The sequence below is a fragment of the Mesitornis unicolor genome, unplaced genomic scaffold (genome assembly GCF_000695765.1).
Source record: "Mesitornis unicolor isolate BGI_N332 unplaced genomic scaffold, ASM69576v1 scaffold7737, whole genome shotgun sequence".
Taxonomy (NCBI): Eukaryota; Metazoa; Chordata; class Aves; order Mesitornithiformes; family Mesitornithidae; genus Mesitornis; species Mesitornis unicolor.
The window spans coordinates 35,830-56,077 of record NW_010195669.1 but is presented as its reverse complement, the minus strand read 5'-3'; the positions used below and the strand labels follow the sequence as shown (position 1 = coordinate 56,077).

The 20,248-nt window shown below is 39.3% G+C and overlaps 1 protein-coding gene across 1 annotated transcript in view; it reads left to right on the top strand.

The window, feature by feature from the left end:
• The window catches only part of NPC1 (Niemann-Pick disease, type C1), a 27,863-nt gene that overhangs the window by 191 nt on the left and 7,424 nt on the right, over nucleotides 1-20,248 (top strand). The window contains exons 2-15 of the mRNA XM_010188197.1: nucleotides 7,026-7,148; nucleotides 8,440-8,546; nucleotides 9,131-9,306; nucleotides 10,218-10,385; nucleotides 11,041-11,290; nucleotides 13,204-13,280; nucleotides 13,943-14,313; nucleotides 14,695-14,921; nucleotides 15,490-15,590; nucleotides 16,538-16,640; nucleotides 17,581-17,770; nucleotides 18,178-18,360; nucleotides 19,110-19,224; nucleotides 20,058-20,185. Of these exons, the coding sequence (XP_010186499.1) occupies nucleotides 7,026-7,148; nucleotides 8,440-8,546; nucleotides 9,131-9,306; nucleotides 10,218-10,385; nucleotides 11,041-11,290; nucleotides 13,204-13,280; nucleotides 13,943-14,313; nucleotides 14,695-14,921; nucleotides 15,490-15,590; nucleotides 16,538-16,640; nucleotides 17,581-17,770; nucleotides 18,178-18,360; nucleotides 19,110-19,224; nucleotides 20,058-20,185 (2,319 nt within the window). The remainder of the gene's footprint in view (nucleotides 1-7,025; nucleotides 7,149-8,439; nucleotides 8,547-9,130; nucleotides 9,307-10,217; nucleotides 10,386-11,040; nucleotides 11,291-13,203; nucleotides 13,281-13,942; nucleotides 14,314-14,694; nucleotides 14,922-15,489; nucleotides 15,591-16,537; nucleotides 16,641-17,580; nucleotides 17,771-18,177; nucleotides 18,361-19,109; nucleotides 19,225-20,057; nucleotides 20,186-20,248) is intronic.

Genomic DNA, 20,248 nt, shown 5'->3' with positions numbered 1-20,248 from the left:
GAGCGGGATCGCTCCCCGGGTATTGCTTTAGGACGAGGGGAGCCGTAGTGGCGTTCTGCGCTGCCTGAAGCTGGGGCTCTCCCGGGCGGGGAAACGGGCTGAGGGAGGCGGCTGACCCGTCAGGCCAGGGTGTCCCCTCCTTGTCCACGGTGGAGCTCTCCCTCACTCCCCGACTCGGTGCCGGGCGGGACGGCCCGGTGACACAGCAGGCCCGGCTGGGAACACCTGCGGCGCCAAAGCGGGCGTAGCAAACTTCAACTTGTGGCTAGTCCCGGTCGCCTGCGATTGCATACGGCAGCAGCTGCCCGGGATGCCGCGTTCCTGTGGAGTGCCCTGGTTATGCAATGCCCTGTGCATGTGAGTGGCCTCAGTGCAGAGGCTTGCATATGTCCTCGGTGTCTGCTCTGGTTTGCTTCAGGCTGTTTCTTATGCTAGGTGATAGCTCCCCGAAGGGCTGTGTGTAGTAAGATTTGCTATGTATTGGTGTGGCAATATTAAGACTATGTGTTTTCTTAAATTTAAAGACTAGAATAAGTTGGATTTCTTGATACTTCGGGGAAAAATAGAGTAATGCAGAGGCTTGCATATGTCCTCGGTGTCTGCTCTGGTTTGCTTCAGGCTGTTTCTTATGCTAGGTGATAGCTCCCCGAAGGGCTGTGTGTAGTAAGATTTGCTATGTATTGGTGTGGCAATATTAAGACTATGTGTTTTCTTAAATTTAAAGACTAGAATAAGTTGGATTTCTTGATACTTCGGGGAAAAATAGAGTAAAACCTTCCCTCCTCTCTTCTTAGTCGTGTTTTGTTTATGTTGTAGCCTGAGATAGGAGTGAGATACTCTACATTCATCTGGAAGAATAAGGAGTGTCTTCTAAGCCTTAGTGCTGGGTTTTTTTTTTCCTCTCTAATCATCTTGGACACATACTTTCTGGGTCAAGTTTTATGCTTAACACTTTTTAAACTTGTAAGTTTGTAATCCTCTGTATGTGCTGAGGTTCTCCTGCTCTCTTGTCCTCTTCAAACAACCTTTAAAGAGCTTGAACAGTAGATGAGAAATTAATTCTTCTCCTACCACGGGAGAAGCTGATTGTTAAGTAATGACTCATGATCCCCAGGCTTCACACCTCACCAGCACTCCTTCATGTAGTGTTTTTGGAGGGAGGTACCATCCTGTCATAATGAGGTGTGTTGTAGGCTGGTAGGGCAATGACAAGATGCTTTCCTTTAGGTAACAGAAAGATACTGAGCTGAAGAAGCTTGAAACAAGTTTCCCTGAGACTTAGAGGATTCCTGTTGAGGATGTGGCTTTGTGGTCCATAAGTAGTAAACACTACAAAATTGCTTTAGCCATACAGGTTTCAGTTTTGTAATGTAAGAAAGCAAAGTTTTAATTTTGTTTTGCTATTAACTCTTATTTACAACCTAACACTCCACAAAGTGGACCTTGATAATCCTTCAAAGAGAAGCTGGTCCTTCAGTTAGGCTGAGCCTATATAGTATTAGATGCTTGCAGAAGAGAAGCATTGAGAATGTGAGCCTGTTCTCTCCCTCAAGCATACTGGTAGTGTAATGTTTTCATGCTTTTGGTTGTGGTGTGTATAAGCCAAAGTGCCATATGTTGTGTTTTCTTCTTTTTAAAGATGTCAGTGGACTCGAGCGGCATTTCAGTTTGCAGTCCTTCCATTACGTGCACTTTCACAATGCACTTGAAGTGTTCAGCCCATATAGGATGTGTCTTACTCTGAAGTGCATGGTACAAGACTTGTGCCAGCTAGTTGATGATAGTTAACTACCCATAAGTAAGATCTAAGAACTACATTGAAAATTTTGGTTCCTTTAGTCTTGTTTCTGAATGTGGACTTACAGGGGGATGAAGTCTTGAAACTCTTCATAAGAGAACAAGAACATCCTCATGTACTACTGGATGGCATACTGTGTGCTTAATGGCAGCTGTTTCAGCTGATCCTTGTATAATTATACAAAAACACAGGCTGACAAATTAATGGCTAAGCAAGGTTGAACACAGGTTTCCTATCAGTGAGTGGGATCCCAAGCTGTAGGATATATTTGAGTTTCTGAAATCCTGTGGGAAGATGTTAGTGGCAGGTGCTGCTCTGTCTCAAACTCACCAAGCAGCCTGTGGTGCAGTGTCATCTGACCTTGGGCACGAAGTTCTGAAATGCCTGTGTGGAGCAACTTGCTTGGCAGGGATGGCAGGGTAGCTCCAGAGCAAGACAGTAACTACTTAAGTTACTTCCTGGAAAATCAGGAGTGACTTGTTCATAGTCTTTCTGGATGGAAAGTGAGGAAGCCCTCTTAGAAAGGGAGAGATGACTGAAGAGAATGACTGGTAGAACTGAATTGGACTTTGCTGGGCAGTGAAAAAGTCAGTCTGAGTGTTGTACAGTATTATTACAATTCCCCAGCAGGGCATCAGCGGTATTTTGGTGCTCATGGCCTTAGTTGCAGACAGCTGCTTTCTGCATCAGTAAGTGTGTCTTTTCCCAGTAAATCATTGTCGGCTAACACCAGCTTGCTCCCACAAATGCTGAACTATTACCATTATTGCAGCTTTCTCTTCCTGCTTGGCCGTGACTTTCCTAAGTCAAGTGAAGTGTGCTTGGATAACTCCAGAACTGAGGCTTGCTTTGCTTGTGCAGGAGTAACTAATGATTTTTCTGTTTGAAAAGGAACAGTCCCTTACCTATGAGCAAAGTACAAGAGGAGCTTGGCAGACAAAACTTGTTTCTCAATTGGCTGCCTCTGAACAAGTTACTGAAAGAGACAAAGTAAGAGTGAGAATTAAACCTCTAAAGTTTTCTTTAGTCCTTGAACTTCCCCCTTTCATAGTGAGGATTGTGAGGTAACGTGCAACTTCTGGGGCAGATCCGAAAGCTTGACCTGGTCACCTGTTTCCACAAACCAGTCTTGCCATTTCTTAAGAGTAAAGTGGTATTGTGTTTCCCTAAAACTCATTCCTCAACCTTGTGGGCTCTAACAGCTATTAAGTGTGATGTGGACTAGATTTTAAGAGTGGAGGGGAAGTATCTTGTTTCCTGGATCCCAGATGTACCATCCTAGATGAAGGCAGGAGAAACAGCTGTATCTGATGCTGCTGCCTTTTCCATACATTAGTCATCTTGATTTGGAGAGCTAAACAATGTGCACTTGTCATCTGGTATTTGCAAGACTACAAATAGTTGCTGTTTCTGTATACAGCATGACCATTGTTATTTGTGTGCTTAGCAGCTACATATTTGTTGTTAGTGATGGCTAATGTTGCTGGAAGCATTAAAGATTATTGATTTCTTTCAATGTGCAGTTAAAGAAACTTGGGCTGAAGTAAATGTGTTTATGATCTGTTGGAACACTAGTTTTATTACAAACAAGTGATAATGCCTGGGAACCAGAAAGCTGTAACAGAGCCTTTGTAGAATGCTAATAGTCATGAAATGTGCATACTTGCTGGTGTGTAAGTTCTTTATTTGGGCTCCTGGAGCTCTCACCTGAGGTGAAATCCCTCTTCAAACAGAATACATAGATACCAGAAGTAGGAATAGACTTTTCTGAACTCTGGGGATGTGCTGAAGGCTAGTGTTAGTGTACTGCCAGATGGTTTCTAAGCTGTGCTGGGGGCACAAGGGAACACCCTTAATCTAAGGTTGTGTTGCTATTGCTTTCTGAGGTAAAGTACCTCAGAAAGTCCAGATTTAAAATATGGAGCACTTAGTAATGTAGTCTTTAAAAAAACAAAACCAAAACCAGTCCTGTGTTAGCCTTATGGAGTGTTTTGCCTTGTTTAAAAGGCAGTTGGGTTCAACATGGCATTTCTCAGTTAATTTTGGGGCTAGGAGGGCTTTTAACCATTTAAGAAAGGTGATTGCTCATCCAAATCTTAAGTGACTTGAAAGTCTGACTCTGCAAGCAGTAACTTTGTTAACCATGACTTATTTACGACCGCACCTACTCATCCCTATCTCTTCCTGCCAGTATAGGAATGTTCCTCTGAAAGAATAGAAAGAGCAAAGTACTTGTCTTACTCTGTAACTTACCCTAGCTTTTACTAGAGGGTTTTTTTGGGGACGAACTTCCAGCTGTATCTTATCAGTGGTAATAGAGTTACTCAGTTACTTGTGGTATCCCTGCATACCCTAGGAGACCAGCCCTCTCCCCTATTTTTTGGCTGACTCAGTGATGAGCATACTACTGACTTGTTAATGTCCGAGAGCTACCTTGGTGACTTTGGGCTCCTGACTTGGAATGATTTGGTTGTTTTTTAGGCTTACTGACTTGGTTCAACCTCTGTGAATCAAGGGTCACCAAAGCTTGCCCGTTCAGGGAACAAATTCAGACTTTTATTTGTGAGATCCTGCTAGGTGATGGTGTAAATATTTAATTTTAGTTTATCTTTGAAGTTGAATTCTTTGTCTTAATACTGAAATAGAGTATTCAAACTTGCAGTTCTAAGTCTAAGTGTTCTTCTAGTAGTTAAAAGTAACTGACCTGATCAGCTTTTCTAATAAGGCCAAAAGCTTGAACAACATGAACATGTTATTTTTTTTCCATTGTAGGCTTTATTGATGTGGAACTTCAGTAATAGGGTTCTGAAGTCCGTATTCAGATTACAGGTGTAAGCTAACACTAGGCCAAAACAACCCACCTTGCTTTATTTTCATGTGTGTTTAGCTGCATATTTTTTTAGTGCATGATAAAGTGTCATGTGCAAGCTGCTTTATGTTCTGTCCTGAAAACAGTGGCAGAAAGTCTTGTAGGTAAATGTATAGGCATAATACAGCTTATATTTTATTTTGTCTGTAGTTATAACCAAGGAAGCGTTACCTTGAAATACAGAATGTTTTTAAAACAATAGAACTATCAGTCAACTTGCTGTGGTAGCTGAAATTTATTTTAACTTTTTCTGTGTAAGAAGTGCTCTGATAAGTTTTCTGTAACTGGTAACTGCATTACAAGTTTCACCTCACTTTCTGCTTTCAAAGAAGCTAAGTCTTTCTGAAAAGAGTAGGTTGATAGTTCTGCGGGATTTAAAAACTAACAACTGTTACATAATGAGACTTAATGAAGCATAGAAAGTGGTTGGGGTTTTTTTTTTTAGAAATTGTTCCTAGAAAGTATGATTACAAACCTCTCTAGACTAAACATAGAAGCCAGCCTGATACTGAAGAAATTCCTAATTCTGTTCTCATGGACATTAGTCAGCAGCTCAAAATTCTTTGCCCTCTTGCAAGAACAGCAGTGAATCTGTGCTGCTGCTTGAAGAGATGATTAATTCAGTTCTGACACTGGTACGTACAAACACTAAACCACCTTTTTCCTCACTGCTGAGTTGTTTGCTGTTAAAATTGAGATACAGGTGTGAGGAAGCAGAAGTGAAGATGGTGACTTCTAAACTTGCATCAAAGTGTCGATTACTTAAATCAGATGCATAAACAGATTTACAGTGTGATTTCTGTACATAGTCTCCAAGTTATGGGAATTTAACTTTTTGGCACGTGCTGGTGTTAAACAAGTGTTTACAAGTGTAGCCTTAAGAAGTGCCTTCTAACCTGTGTGTAAGAATATGGTGATACTTAGTAGCTGGTTCCAGATTTGGATGAGTGGTACTTAAACTGACTTTTGGGCCTGGCTTATAGTAAGTAACTTTGAATCGGGCCATGTTACCTAGGTTAAGTTAAAGGGAAAACAGTTGTAACAGGGTCAGGGAAATTGATGGTGGTTATTGTCCCTGATTAAAAAAATAATAATAAAAGTAAATTACTGATGCACTTTCTGAAGAGCTGTCAGTGTTGTTCAGAACAAAAATGGATGTTGTGGAGGCATTGTAATTCTGGGTAGCTCTTGGGTATTATGAATACAGCCTTTCAGGGGCCTCTCTGGTCAGTAAACAGCATTATTCATGGTCAAGCACAAAGCATAGCAGTCTGTCCTTGCAGTGTAAGCATATGGTGTTTCTACAAATGCTTGGTCAAGGTTGTTCGGGAGATAAAAATAGGTCAGTTATCTCTCTAACCTTACCATGCAAACTTCTGATCAGAGCTGGCAGAAATATATAAATGTTTGTGCAGTCTGTTTTCTGCTTGCAGCCCAGGTGCATAGGAAAACCTTGGAGCTGTCTTAAAGATTTTGCTGTAAATAACTTGTTATTGCATTAAATGTTTTAATTTCAAGAATAAATATTTTGGTTTAGCATTTCAGATGTTTCAGTGTCAGTGCCACTGAACAAAAATACAAGGCTTGCAAGCTGCCTTTTTAAATTTCCTTTATTTCATGCACCTAATAAAGAATAGATTTCTGATTTTTTTTAATAGTCCTTTAAATCAAAACATCTTTAAAATGAGACTGGAAGCTTTTTTATTTTTCCTTAGCACTCTAAGTCCATTTAAATGTTGCGTGCTTAGGCTTGAAGGTGGTGATAGAGAGCATCCTTTGAGACTGTGACAATACGTGATGCTCTATGGTGGGTGCAAAGCTGTGAACTTCTGCTTCAGAACCTTTTTATGCTGCTGTTTCCTCAGTCTGTCTCTGTAAGTGACTGAGTTTGCAAGAAGGATTAAGAGGTGGCAGGAGGAACTGAAGTATAAGTGATACACTTCCTTCCACGTACTCTGAAGTGACAGTTTAATCCACTAATTGTATGCATTGTTTTGCATGAACAAGTTGTTTTTTATGTCATCTTATATTTGGAGATACTTTTCAAGTATTGATTTAGGTTTTTCTTAAGTAACTCTTGCACTGTCTATAGTTAAGACCAAGTATACTTCCTGTTTCCAGACTGAGCAAGGAAGGGTGGGGAGCAGAGCAGGAGATAAGTGGTGATGTCCATAGTGTTAAAAACACATGCTTTTGTTAATGGGTGTTCTATGTAGTCCATGCTGGTATTTAAATTAGCAGCAATTTATCTAATCTGGATTCTAAATGACTTCTGGAATGATAACATGCAAACTGTACTATAGCTGAGGAATTTGGCAGCTATTTCTCACAGTTAATCAGTTATCTTATATTGATTAGGTACTTCCACAATCGTGTGTCTGGTATGGGGAATGTGGAGTTGCTTCTGGAGACAAGAGATACAACTGTGCCTACGATGGACCACCAATAGCACTACCAGAGGATGGCTATGACTTAATGCAGGTGAGCTTATTTTGGAAGTCTGATTTAAAAAACAAACAAACAAACAAAAAAACCCTAATTCTCCTACACTTAAGAGTTCTGTATTGGGTTCTGTTGGACCTGCACTATGACCTTAAGCATTCTCATCCTAACTTGATGAGAAAGTAAAGATGCTATCTCCAATTTCTTAGGCATAGCTTGTAGCCCAGCTGTGTGAAGGTAATATACCTCAGTTTTTGTTCAGAAATATGAGAAGTCTCCAACATGTGCAATTACAAGCTTTCACAAACACAACTTTATATACAGGTTTGGTTCACTTTCCTGCGTATTTTCCTCGCTGGTTTGAGCACTCTTTGGTCAGTCCAGTTTTTTAGGAGTTTTCCAAACTCTGATGCATTCTTCAGTATGCTCTTGTGATCTCTTAAAGGACAAGATGGAACAGTTTTTTCCATCAAATGATCATTCCTGGTATCTTCCTTAAATAAGAAGGCAGCAACTGACACTCGTTCAAATGGGTAAATTTAGACAAAGTTCAGTTTCCTTAGCTGTGCCTATTGTGAGACCATGTTTCCTTACCAGGGCTTTAGCTGTCAATGTAAACAAAACCCAAGTCAAAATAGGGTCTGTGGATTTGATGCAAAATATAGGATGATATTGCCAGATTTGTCTTCCAGCAGATAGTTCAAAGGTTTAAAGTGTGAAATAGCTATGGAGTTAAGCAAAGATTTGGCTGGTGGCAGGAGTGACTTACACATGTAGGTGAGCTAACTAATGTTTTGTACTGTTTCTGAAGACTTAATGTACAGTTCTTGCATGTCACAATCAGTTATACTTCTATTAGATGCATTTGTATCTTTTATAAACTGAACATGAAATAGCTTTTCCAGGTAATCAGTGGTTCTGTGGTTAGTGGCTTGCCTTCTGAGACTTTAAAATCTGATACTGTCCGGAAGGTACACTAGAGGATAAGCTGCGGGAGTACTTGCAACTTGGGTAAACATGTCCTCTTACTAATAGACTCTCAAATACCATTATCATTCTATATATAGACCCTGGTGACTAAAGATCATCTGAAGGAGCTTTTTAAAAGGAAGTGATGCCTTGAATAGAAGAAGTGATTCTTCTCCCCATTCTCTAATGAATCTTTGGCTAGAGTGATTTTTTTTTTTCTCTTTTCTATGCATCTCCCACAGCAACAGTTACTGTATTCTGAAATATGCTGAAGCGGAAACCCTAACTATAATGAGTTCTGAAGTCTTAAACGTGCTTTTCCTCCCCCTCCCCACTGATCTCAATAGTGTTTTTATTTAAGGAACTCTGTCCTGGTTTATTCTTTGGCAATGTCAGCACTTGCTGTGATGTTCATCAGCTTCAGACTTTGAAAAACAACTTGCAGCTGCCTCTGCAGTTTCTTTCCAGGTATGCTTATAAATGGCAATGCAACTAGAGCTTTCTAACATAGTAAGAAAGCACATTAAGACTCTTCTGTTCAAGTAGACTGTAGACAAGATGGTAATTTCATTTAAAGGCTTGTTGAAGCAAGCTCTTGGAGAGACCTCCTCATCCATATCACAGGGCTTTAATTTCATGGAACAACTACTTGCAGTTTGAATTGAGTTGGTTAGTAGAATAAACGTTACCTTAGTTTGTGTTAAGCTACTTCATTTGCAGTGAAGACTTCAGAAAAGTGACATAAAGTACTGTTCAGTCTTATTCTAACAGAATTCTTCCTGTTAGCAGCAGTTAAGTTTTCCATCAAATTCTGTTTATATCTGCTATTTGAGGTAGGCAGTTTTGATAGTGATTAATGTTGATGCTACTGATGAGTATTAAGCAATTTTAAGCACCAATTAATGTTGTATTACTAATTAAAAATTTGCAGAATTTAAATATTTTGGTTTGTTACTCTGAGCAAAATACTTACAGTTGCTGTGTAGGTCAAATCAGAAATGCCTTGCATTTACCTCTTAATGTGGTGGTTGTTCATTGGCTTTTCTACCCAGATGCCCATCGTGTTTTTACAACTTGATAAACCTCTTCTGTGAACTGAGTTGCAGTCCAAATCAGTCTGACTTTTTGAATGTTACAAGTACCATACCTTATTATGACCCAGTTTTAAAAGAGAACAAAAGTAGCATTACAGAGCTGCAGTACTTTATTGGAGAACGCTTTGCAAATGGTGAGTAAACAGTGTGTTAATTTATCTAGGCTTTTGTCAAGGTAACAAGACCAAGGCTTTCTCAGGAATAATTGGGAGGGGGTAACATCTTTTTAGCTGCCTCTTAAAGTTTGAGGCATCAAATAGATACCAGTAGGTCTCCCTTGAAACTGCTGGAACACTAACTTTTGCCTGGGTAGGAGACATTACACTGACACTTGTTAAGTGTTTCTGAAGACTCAGCCGAGACTGGACACCTATACAAATGGTTAGTAGCTGGTAATATCTGGTAACCCTGATGACTTTAACTTTGGAAAAAAGTTTTTGCCAAATACTGAATGTCCAAACCTACCTGATATTGAAACTATCTGGCAAGTATGACAGTAAAGATTAACACAGTGCGCTACGGTGGCTCTTGTAAGAGGCACTTGCTCCTCTTGAAATGGACTATCTTAGTCCTTTGTCAAATCCAAAGGTTTTTTTCTAAGAACAAACAAATTTGAGTTGTATTTTGGTATTATAGCAAGCTTTCTTGGTATGCTTTGTGTGGTAACCTTTAATCGAGTTAGGAGGCACTTGAAAGTCATATATGGCCTACAGGTCAAAAGTACTTTAAATATTTGTCAGAACTTTCCTTGCAAATAACTTAATATAAAGTACTGACCTCTCTCGGTAGGAACAGTAAAGTAGGCTCTAGTGTAGTGCAGATTCAGTTGGCCTAATCAGAGTAAGACAGCTGTAACAAAGCCTTGCAACCTTGAATACTATAAATAAATCTGAAAGCAGTATTTCCCTATCTGAAGATGTTTTCTCTTGAAAGCTATAAACATTCTTAGAACTTGGTGAGTCTTTAATTATTGGAAATACTTGGAATGCTCACTTAATAATAACGTTGGTTTAATGATTCTTCTGTCTTCATGTACTCTCCTTAGCAATGTATAATGCCTGCAAAGATGTGGAGGCTCCATCAAGTAATGTTAAAGCACTGGGGCTGCTGTGTGGGAAGGACGTCAAGGACTGCAATGCAACCAACTGGATTGAGTACATGTTTAGTAAAGACAATGGGCAAACTCCTTTCAGCATTATTCCTATCTTTTCAGGTAAGAAACTGTATAGTCCTTGCCTTTGAGGCATCTGTCAAAGGCTGTGTGCTATCGCTAGTATACTGATTTGTTAAACAGCTGCCCAGCAATGCATGTCTGCAGTCAGAGGCTTTCAAAGCAATGTAAGATAAACTGATTACCTCTTTTAAGTTTTCTGCTTGGAAGTCATACTTTGTGCTTGCTTTGTATGCAGCTTCTTGCTGTATAGATCTCAAACTCATTGAGGAATGGACTGAGCTTAGGCAACTGGATAGCTTGTATTCCTTGGGGAACTAGGGCAGTACCCTGATCCTTTGGGATTTATTTGTAAGGAAATTGTTACACACTTCACAATCTGAACAGATGAAGGCGATGACAAATCATTGCTGGGGTGATAGAAGTATACGATTTATAGTTTGACTGACTGCAGTGTTCTAAAACATAAGTCATTTAGTTAGTAGACAACTGTAAATAGTCAGTACCTATGACCCACCTACCTTTGCTATGGAAAAGCAGTGACTTCTTTAACTCTAAGACCAAGAAAAGCTACTCTATATAGAGGCTAGGGGCTTTCATATAAAGGGTTAACTAATTTAGCTGGGAACCTTGTGTTGTGAAGGTCTGAATTTTTATGTGGTGGTAAACTGGCTCTGTAACTTGTGATTTGTCACAGATATTCCTGTCCATGGAATGAATCCTATGAACAATGCTACCAAAGGCTGTAATGAGTCTATGGATGATTCGACAGGACCATGCAGCTGTCAGGACTGTTCAATTGTTTGTGGTCCAAAACCTCAACCTCCTCCATTGCCTCCTCCTTGGCTTCTGTTTGGTTTGGATGCTGTGTATGTCATCATGTGGATCTCCTACATGGGATTTCTGCTAGTATTTTTTGCACTGGTTTTTGGAGTCTGGTGTTACAGGTAAAGCATTCAAAATGCTCAGCTCTGAAAGTCACTTCCCTTTTCCCTGAAACTTCCTTTGCCCAGGACAGAATGCTTATGTTACTGCTTCACCTAGCCAAAAGTCATGTTTTGTGGCAGATGCTTATACTTACAGGGAGAGTTCTAACACCCAAAAGCATGTGGTAGAAAGTGAGTACAGAAGTCTGTTCAGTTGTTGCACAACTCTCATAGCATCCCTACCTACAAGATCAAATACACAAATCTATGGCTTTCATAAGCAAGAACTTGAGAGTATGCAGAAGTCTGGGGAAGTGCATATCTGCTCATTGACACTTAGCCTTCATCTGATTGACACCTAAAGAGTAAAATCTCATTTCAACTGTGTCTGTTCTTGGACTGTATGCATTAAGATACCAGAGCACTGCCTTCATACTCCAAAGTCAAACTCCTCTGGAAGCTATGGGGTTTCACAATGCTTAAGACTAGGTCAGTACATTAATAAACTAATATCTTGGATAAGCCATATGACTAAGTAAAAAAGCAATCCTGTTCTCTTCCTCAAATCACTTGTTCCTTAGGTTGTAATTGGAATGCGCTGGAAAATGCCAGCGATGGAGAAGCCTGTTGATCACATGCAGTGTTTCATTAAAGCCTGCATTACTTTTGACTGTTGTTAAACACTTTGTTGTATATATAACACTCCACACTTTGTCAGGAGATGTGGCTGACGGGGAAAGAATCATTAAAAGCTTGACTTTAAAATAATGGGATTGTAGGAACTCAATTCAGGATCAGTGAGAGAGCAAGATCTGGTATTGACAGCCACATGCAATCATAACAGTTTCTGCAGACCAGTACTTGTAACAAACTATTACTACCCTATTGCAAATTAAATAATAGATACTTTTCCTTAGTCTCCTGGTTTTTTTGGGGGGGAAAAACCTGAACAAAATCTGAGCTTCCAGTATTTATAGCATTTTGTAAAGTAAGGAGCAGCAAGCCTGCTTCTCTGTGCTATGTGATACTCGCTAGTGAAGTGCACAAGTAACTGTAGCTGTAAATGCTTTGGTGTGAGCACTAGCAATCCAGAGCATTGGAAACCTATTAATATTTCTTAATAGCATTTTCCAGAGACTTCCACTATCTAACATACTTAAGTATGATGGTACTTCTCAGTGCAGCTTTAATATTATTCAGTTATGACAAGGAATGTGAAATTGGTGTTTAACAAGAATTAGATCTGTGGAAAAAAACCAGTGGTTACAACAAACTTTTATGACATGCTTGGTAGCGTTATCTTGCCAGGCAATGTATGCAGTAAATTACATGAAATGGTAAGGTTGTTTGAGATGTCTGGTTCATAGCCTAAAACATCCTGCCATAATTGGAGGTCTGATTAGATTACCATGAGGAGACTGTTTAACTTATCTACTCCTCTGGGTATGAGGAATAAGTATAAGCAATATAGGTCTATCATAAGTGTTCTGTGCTATAACTTGCCTGTCTTCAGGACAGGAGCAAAGTACCTTCCTTTGCTTTTTCCTCACTTTCTTGTTTCTTCAGGCTAAGTAGGTATAACTCAAGTAGTTTGATAAAGTCAAGTATCTCTTGCAAAATATTATCACTCTAAGTTATGATCAGTTTAAAGAGATTTTCTGTGCTGTTGGTGCTACTCATCTTCTAAATATGCATAAAGAATGTGTACTTGATCCAAACTGGAAAAGGTTATTAAGACAGCTGACGTGACTAAGTTGTATCAAAGGATCATGAAGTTTCTTGAGTGGATAGGTGTAGGGGGAATATTGTGCCTATAGCTTCTGGAGGAGTCAAAGATCAAATTTATTACTAGCATTGGTCTCTATTCTTACTGTACAAATACTAAAAGAACCTTTTTGGGGGAGCAACATAACATAGCTTTTCTTGTCTTGTAGGAGGCGGCACTTTGTTTCAGAGTACACACCAATTGACAGCAATGTAACCTTTCCTGTGAATTCCCATAGTGACAATGGTATGTCTTGGATACAAGTAATAGATTTATTAACTCAGCTTAAGCGTATCCCCTTCCCATGGACGGGCTTTGGAATTTTTTTGGTTAGGCCATGTAATTCATTCAAGGTTATAATCCATAATAGGGGTTAATTCATACAGGGCTTTGCTTCGGTCTTTTGGCCAGTATCTCTCTTTTAAAGTAGTACATAACCCTATTTTGCTAAATGCTGAAAGCCCTGGTTGCGGTTTATGGGTCTACCTATGCTAATAGGAAGTTCTGGAGTGTTTTGTAGCTGGGAGCAAAGAGGACAACATGATGCTAAAATAAATGTGATCATGTTCTGATCCATCCATGTATCCCTTCAAAGCACGCCATGAAAGGATGTAGTTTAATTTGTGCAGCAGCATTTTAACACTTTATGTATCTCTTAGATGCTTCCTGCATTTATTGGTGATACCTACTGCAGCCAAAGACAATTTTGCATTAGAAGGGGCAATGTTAGGTACAAGCTGGTTTCTGTCCCCCTTTAACTCAATCAAGGATTGGTCTCTGGGTCTGACTGTCAGTGTAAACATAGTTTCTGGTGCTTACTACAAACAGAGCTAGAATACAACTTACCTTTCCTAGTGGACTTCAAGAAAATGCTGTGTAACTAACTTCTCAAATACTTACTGTTACAGGGAAAGTTACCTGTGGTGAAAGGCTTGGTGAAAGGTTTGAGAATGGCTTAAGGATGACATTCACATCATGGGGTGCTTTCTGTGTCAGAAATCCACGTCCTGTTATCCTCTTCTCTGTGGTCTTCATCGCAATGTGCTGCTCAGGCTTCATGTACGTTAAAGCAACTACAAACCCTGTAGATCTGTGGTCAGCTCCAAGCAGCCAAGCTCGCAAGGAGAAGGAGTACTTTGACACACACTTTGGGCCTTTCTTTCGTACTGAACAACTTATTATTCAAGCACCAAACAGTCATCCAGACACCTATTCACCTTACCCATCGGGAGCAGATGTACCTTTTGGGCCTCCACTTACCAAACAGATTCTCCACCAGGTAATTGGGACTTCCCAAGAGCAACGACCTAAACCTACCTAATGGATGTAAGCATATGGATTTGACTTCCATCTCTAATGCCATGTGTCTATCAAAACAATCACTAGATACTCGTATTAAAAATCCTAGTCTAGCTATAAAGGCTCTTTGCTGAAAACCTTGTCTTTTGACACCTTCTGTTAGAGGTAGACTTGCAAGCAAAGTCCCAGTAAGTATTCTTAGCATGAACACAGAAATAATGAGATTTAGTCATATGCTTCTACTGATGTGTTCCCCTGCCTTTGGAAAGTTACAGGAATGTAGCATGCACTTAAGTCCTGTCTTGCAAGGGAAATGCTTTCTTTTGCTGCTCTTCAACTGTTGTTTGGTGTTCTTTTGAAGGTGCTGGACTTACAGAATGCAATTGTCAACATAACTGCAACTTTTGACAACGAGACTGTAATGCTGAAAGACATTTGCCTGGCTCCTCTTGCTCCTTACAACAACAACTGCACGATACTGAGCGTACTCAACTACTTTCAGAACAGTCATTCTGTTCTAGATCACACGATTGGGGACGAGTTCTTTGTCTATGCTGACTACCACACTCACTTCTTATACTGTGTTCGGTAAGCAGTACGATTACATGGTTTTCTAACTGTAGGCCAACTAGGTCTTTGTCTTGCTGGCAAACAAAACTAGCTAGTTCTCACTGCCCCCTTGAACCTTCTTGTACCCCTTTTTAAACTCGCAATGTGGAACTGCAGATGAGTATAGATTGCTTCTGTTTCTTTGTCTTAGTACTTCAGCAGGAGTTGCATTTTAACCTGGCTCTGGGTTAAGCATGGTTTGGTGCAGATGCTGGCTTTGTTTTACCTTAAACATGTTTTACCTTATACATGTACTTCTGAGAAGTAGACTTCTGATACAGAAGACAGTTTTGAAGCTTTCACTTCAGTTTATAGTTCAGTTGGGTAGAATCCACTCCTTGTCTTAGAAGCTATAAAGAAAACACCATGAAAATTGTATATAAATTTAAAGCAAATATAGCACAAGGGCAATGTATCAGTAGCTGTCTTATCTCATTTCTCCCTTGATAGTTAGTGCTAACACAACAGCTTTTTACTCTTTTGTCCTGTAGTGCTGTACCTTAGTTGTCAAGCAGAAGCTAACAGTTATTGCTGATGATCTCTTTAGGGCTCCAGCATCACTGAATGACACAAGCTTGCTTCATGATCCCTGCTTAGGAACATTTGGTGGACCTGTATTTCCATGGCTGGTGTTGGGAGGATACGATGGTAGGTAGCAAAACAGTGTTCAGTTTGTCTCGAAAGTACATATTTGTGTGCTGCCTTTGGCACTAAAGGTACATTCTCATTCAACACACTTTAATGCACTTCAGAGAAACTGGAGTTTTGTTAAAATTTCAGTAAGTAAGGATATTTTAACTTTTCATTGGATCAGTGCTGAGATTGGAGGCAGGCTGCTTGCATTTGGTACTTCTAGAATGGTCTGTTACTGGAACATACTTGTTGCCGAGTACACAAGTGCTCAGTCTGTTTTGGGACTTCAGAAGGATCCTTAGTTTTTGGAGACTGGATAAAGATATGAAGTATCTCAAGGTGACATGCTGGGATACACATGTGTATTGTTTTTGAGTCAGTTTTGTCACTGATCTGACAAAGCAGTTAAAAATAGATTTAAGATGATCACTAAGGAAACCCTTTCATAATTATTCTGAAGCCAGAATTTTGTTGAAGCAGTTTATCCAATTAAACATAACTTCATAGATATCAAACTTAAATGTACTTAATCAACCTTTGAAGGGAAGCACTTGATTAAACTAGGCTTTGGTACTTGCTTTGGGTAAAACCTAAGTATGCAAGAGGCAGCATGTTTAAGAAAACACATCCTGTTATCTCACTAGATGGGTGTCATAAGGACTTGTTATATAATAACCATACAACAACTTAATGCTGGGGTGCCAGCAACATGGTAAATAATGAATGGTTACTCTTGAATGTGATCTGCAGTGCTTATCAACTTCCATTCTTATTTCAGTAATGTCTGTTCTTACTTCGGTAGTGTTTTTTGAGGACTTGATGTTGCTAGCCAGACTGCATTTAATGGAGTTGTGGGGATGGGATTGCTTTGGAAAATGCTAATTTTAAACTTAATTGTACCTGCCTATACTGGAATGTAAGCTCTGTTTTGTAATGCCTGAATTTTTTTCCCTATTCTATAGATGAGAATTATAATAATGCTACAGCTCTTGTTATTACTTTTCCTGTCAACAACTACTACAATGACTCAAGAAAGCTAATGAAAGCTTTGGCATGGGAAAAAGAGTAAGTAGGTTTCTGAAATGCATGCATTACTTAGAGCAACCTTTACATGTTGATACACAAAAAGCACCTGTACTGCACTGACAGTTTCTCAGTATATCTACAGAGACAAAATGAGAAGCAACAAAACACGTTAAGGACAGACTGTACTGGCCATAAGACTTTCACTTTATCTGCCATACTTCATTTGTTTTGAGAAGAGAGGTTCTAGTCTTCTTGGTGACCATCTAGTCCAGTAGTACTTGCAGATAAGAAGTAACTTTAGAAAGGATTTGATTTGTTTCACTTTGGCTAAAATTATATCGGTAGACTCTTCAGTATACTGAACCATTACCAATTGAATGGTCTAGCATTAACCTGTAATTCTTAAACAGTAATTTTTATGAGAGTCTTCCAGATAAGAATCTAAAGCTTTCATCATCTTCGGCATCTTGAAGGCCTGATGTTGACTCTAGCGAACAGTTTGGATAAAAACATACTGCGCTAGAAAATGAGACTAAGTACAACTAGTGTCTGCTTGTGTCACAGGCACCTCTCTTCAGTTATGGGAACTGAAATAAGGGCTAGCAAATTGTTCAAGTACTGTTAGCAAGCTGCAGTCATATGAAATATGTGTACTTTTAGTTGTGGTCTTGAAGAAAACTATACTTATGCTTTGAAATAGTTTGTGCTTATGGAGGATATCTGATTGTCCTCAAACTCAGGAAAGAACATGGAAAGTATTTCAGCATAGTGTATTTCTAGTGCCTGAAGTAGAGTTCTAGGGATAGTGTAGTCAGCACCCCTGTTAAAAATGAGGAATGTCTCTCAAGGTACTGTTGGCCACAGTGCACTCCTGTACCACACAGAAGACTTAAATTTGCCTTTGGAATTAGCTGAATTCCAAGTCTTTCTAATACAAGATGTTTTATCCTTTAAGGTGTGACTGATTTTTTTTTTCTAGGTTTATTAACTTTTTGAAGAACTATGATAATCCAAACTTAACTATATCATTTTCTGCGGAACGGAGTATTGAAGATGAAATCAATCGTGAAAGCAACAGCGATATTGGCACTGTGTTGATAAGCTATATTGTAATGTTTGTGTACATCTCTATAGCCCTGGGACATATCCAGAGCTGTGGAAGACTGCTGGTATGTGTATAGTTCTTATAGCTATAAACACTGAAGCTACAGCTTGCTGACTAGTTCTTGTTAGCTTTAAGTGACTGAAATATTTTTGCAAACTGCTCATATTCAATCTTGTTGTAAAGCATAGATTCTTCCTTGAGCGGGAGCTAGTGGGAGCATTGTCCTTGTCACACTTGACAACTTGTGTGCTTCATAACCTCAATTAAGTCTATTTTCACTTCAGTTACACAGTTAACTTAAACTTTAAGGCTTGTAGCTTCATTTTTATTTTTTTTAATATCTGGATCTTCAAAAGAACCAGATAAGTACGCTTTCTGCTAACTACACTAAATGTAAGAATGCTTTTTAGCTTTGCTATAGTCTGTCCTGTGTGATGCTGGTTTGGTTGACGGCCACTACAATTTTTTTAGGTGGATTCAAAGATCTCCCTGGGCATTGCAGGCATCCTGATTGTACTGAGCTCGGTGGCATGTTCTGTAGGCATTTTCAGCTACTTTGGAATCCCATTGACACTGATTGTGATAGAAGTAATTCCCTTCTTGGTGCTGGCTATTGGGGTGGACAACATTTTCATCATAGTCCAGACACTGCAGGTATGTATTCTTTCATACAGACTTTTCTACATGTGCCTGTTGGCTTCAAAAGCTGTTAACATGGACCAGAAAGTCTTCTGCATTCCAGTGCTCAGCCCAGTCTAAACAGCCATAGACTCTCACAGAATATTTAGTGGTCTTGAAGAGAGCCAAGATGATACGTTCATTCCCCCACCCCTCCTTCAAAAAAACCCCACATTTAAAACAACTGCTTTTCCTCACTGCTGGTTGATATCAAGCTCTATTAACAATTCCTGGTCCGTATACTAATGATGTACAAATGGATATTTTAAATGTTTTAATATTTTTTTCATTCTCTGGTAGTTGTAGAACTTGACTATTCTTTCGATCACTTGTAACTTTAGTGTACTGTGAGCAGTAATCATGGACTAAACTGCATGCTTCAGACCAGAGACTTCTGACACTAAGTCTTAGTGGGTAATCAGCTTTCTAATTTGACAAGCTCAGTAACCCACTGAAACAGGCAAAGCCTCTGGCCAATGTGTGGTTTTGGCTGAAGTACTGAACTTTCTTCTGTATTTTAAGTTTGAAGCAAGGCAACAGGGGATGTTCATGCTGCTTTTATATTGGAGCATCTCTGCTTTTTTTTTTCCCTAGCTCACATTAATGCAGTAAATTGATAAATGATAGTTTTGGATGTTTGAGAGTTGGGCTTTTTTTTAAAGCCATATGAAAGCACTTTCTAAATTGCATGATTCCTACTTATAATAAATCTTTGCCTTAAATAGAGAGATGAACGTCTTCAGGGTGAAACTCTGGATAAACAGATTGGCAGAGTCTTGGGAGATGTGGCACCCAGTATGTTTCTCTCTTCTCTTTCGGAGACTGTGGCATTCTTTCTTGGTAAGACTTCTTTAATATTTAAAGATAAGAGCCTTATCATACCTGCAAGTTGCAGGAATAAATGCAAAACTAAAATAGAAAACAAAGCAAGAATATACAGAGGAAGCTTAGCTTAGTTGTTTGTTGCTATAATCAAATTTAACTTGACCTTTGCTAAGGATAGGCATTGTAGAACTTTGAGACTGGCACAGTTTAAAAAGATGTAATTCTGAATCTTTCAAGCTCTTCACCTTGGAAGTCTGGAGCTTTTTACTGATTTGTATTGACTGACAAGTCTAAATTTGACCTTAGTAATATATCAAGTATTAGGGTGCACTAGCTCCTACATGGCATTCAGTCATCTTGCCACTGCTTAGAAGAATGCCCCTATGACGGATTGTTTGAAGTTCACTCTTGCAGTATGTGTTAGAGGCATATCTTATGTTGTTACCCTTCAAGTATAAATTTGACTTCTTTCATAATGAACTTGTTTACTCAGAGTATGTTTTGCCATTGACTCAACTTGCATTTAGTGGCTGAATATTGAAGTAGACTTAATATTGAAGTAAGATCTTGCTTGACAGCACTCCTTAACTACCTTCTTGTGTGTCCTGCCCAAGACTCTGGAATTGAGAAACATCTTAAAGCTAATCACTTCTTTGCACAGCCTTAATGCCATTGAACAGATCAAAGACAGTAATCGCAGCCAGGCTCGTATCAGCTGTTTCCTTTACTCTAGAGAGAGAAGCTCTTTGTCCTGCGAACACTTACATTGGATATCTGTCTAGAAAATGCTCATGCATTTCTAAGAAAAAAGAGCTTGCTTGTCTAACAAATTGGGTCACTTCCTTCAGGGACACTGTCTACGATGCCAGCAGTTCGCACATTCTCCCTTTTTGCTGGAATGGCTGTGCTCATAGACTTTATTCTTCAAGTCACTTGCTTTGTAAGTCTCCTGGGCTTGGATATCAAGCGTCAAGAGGTAAGTATACATGCATCTATATCTGCAGTGTAATATAGATGACATCTTCTGCAGAACTGTACT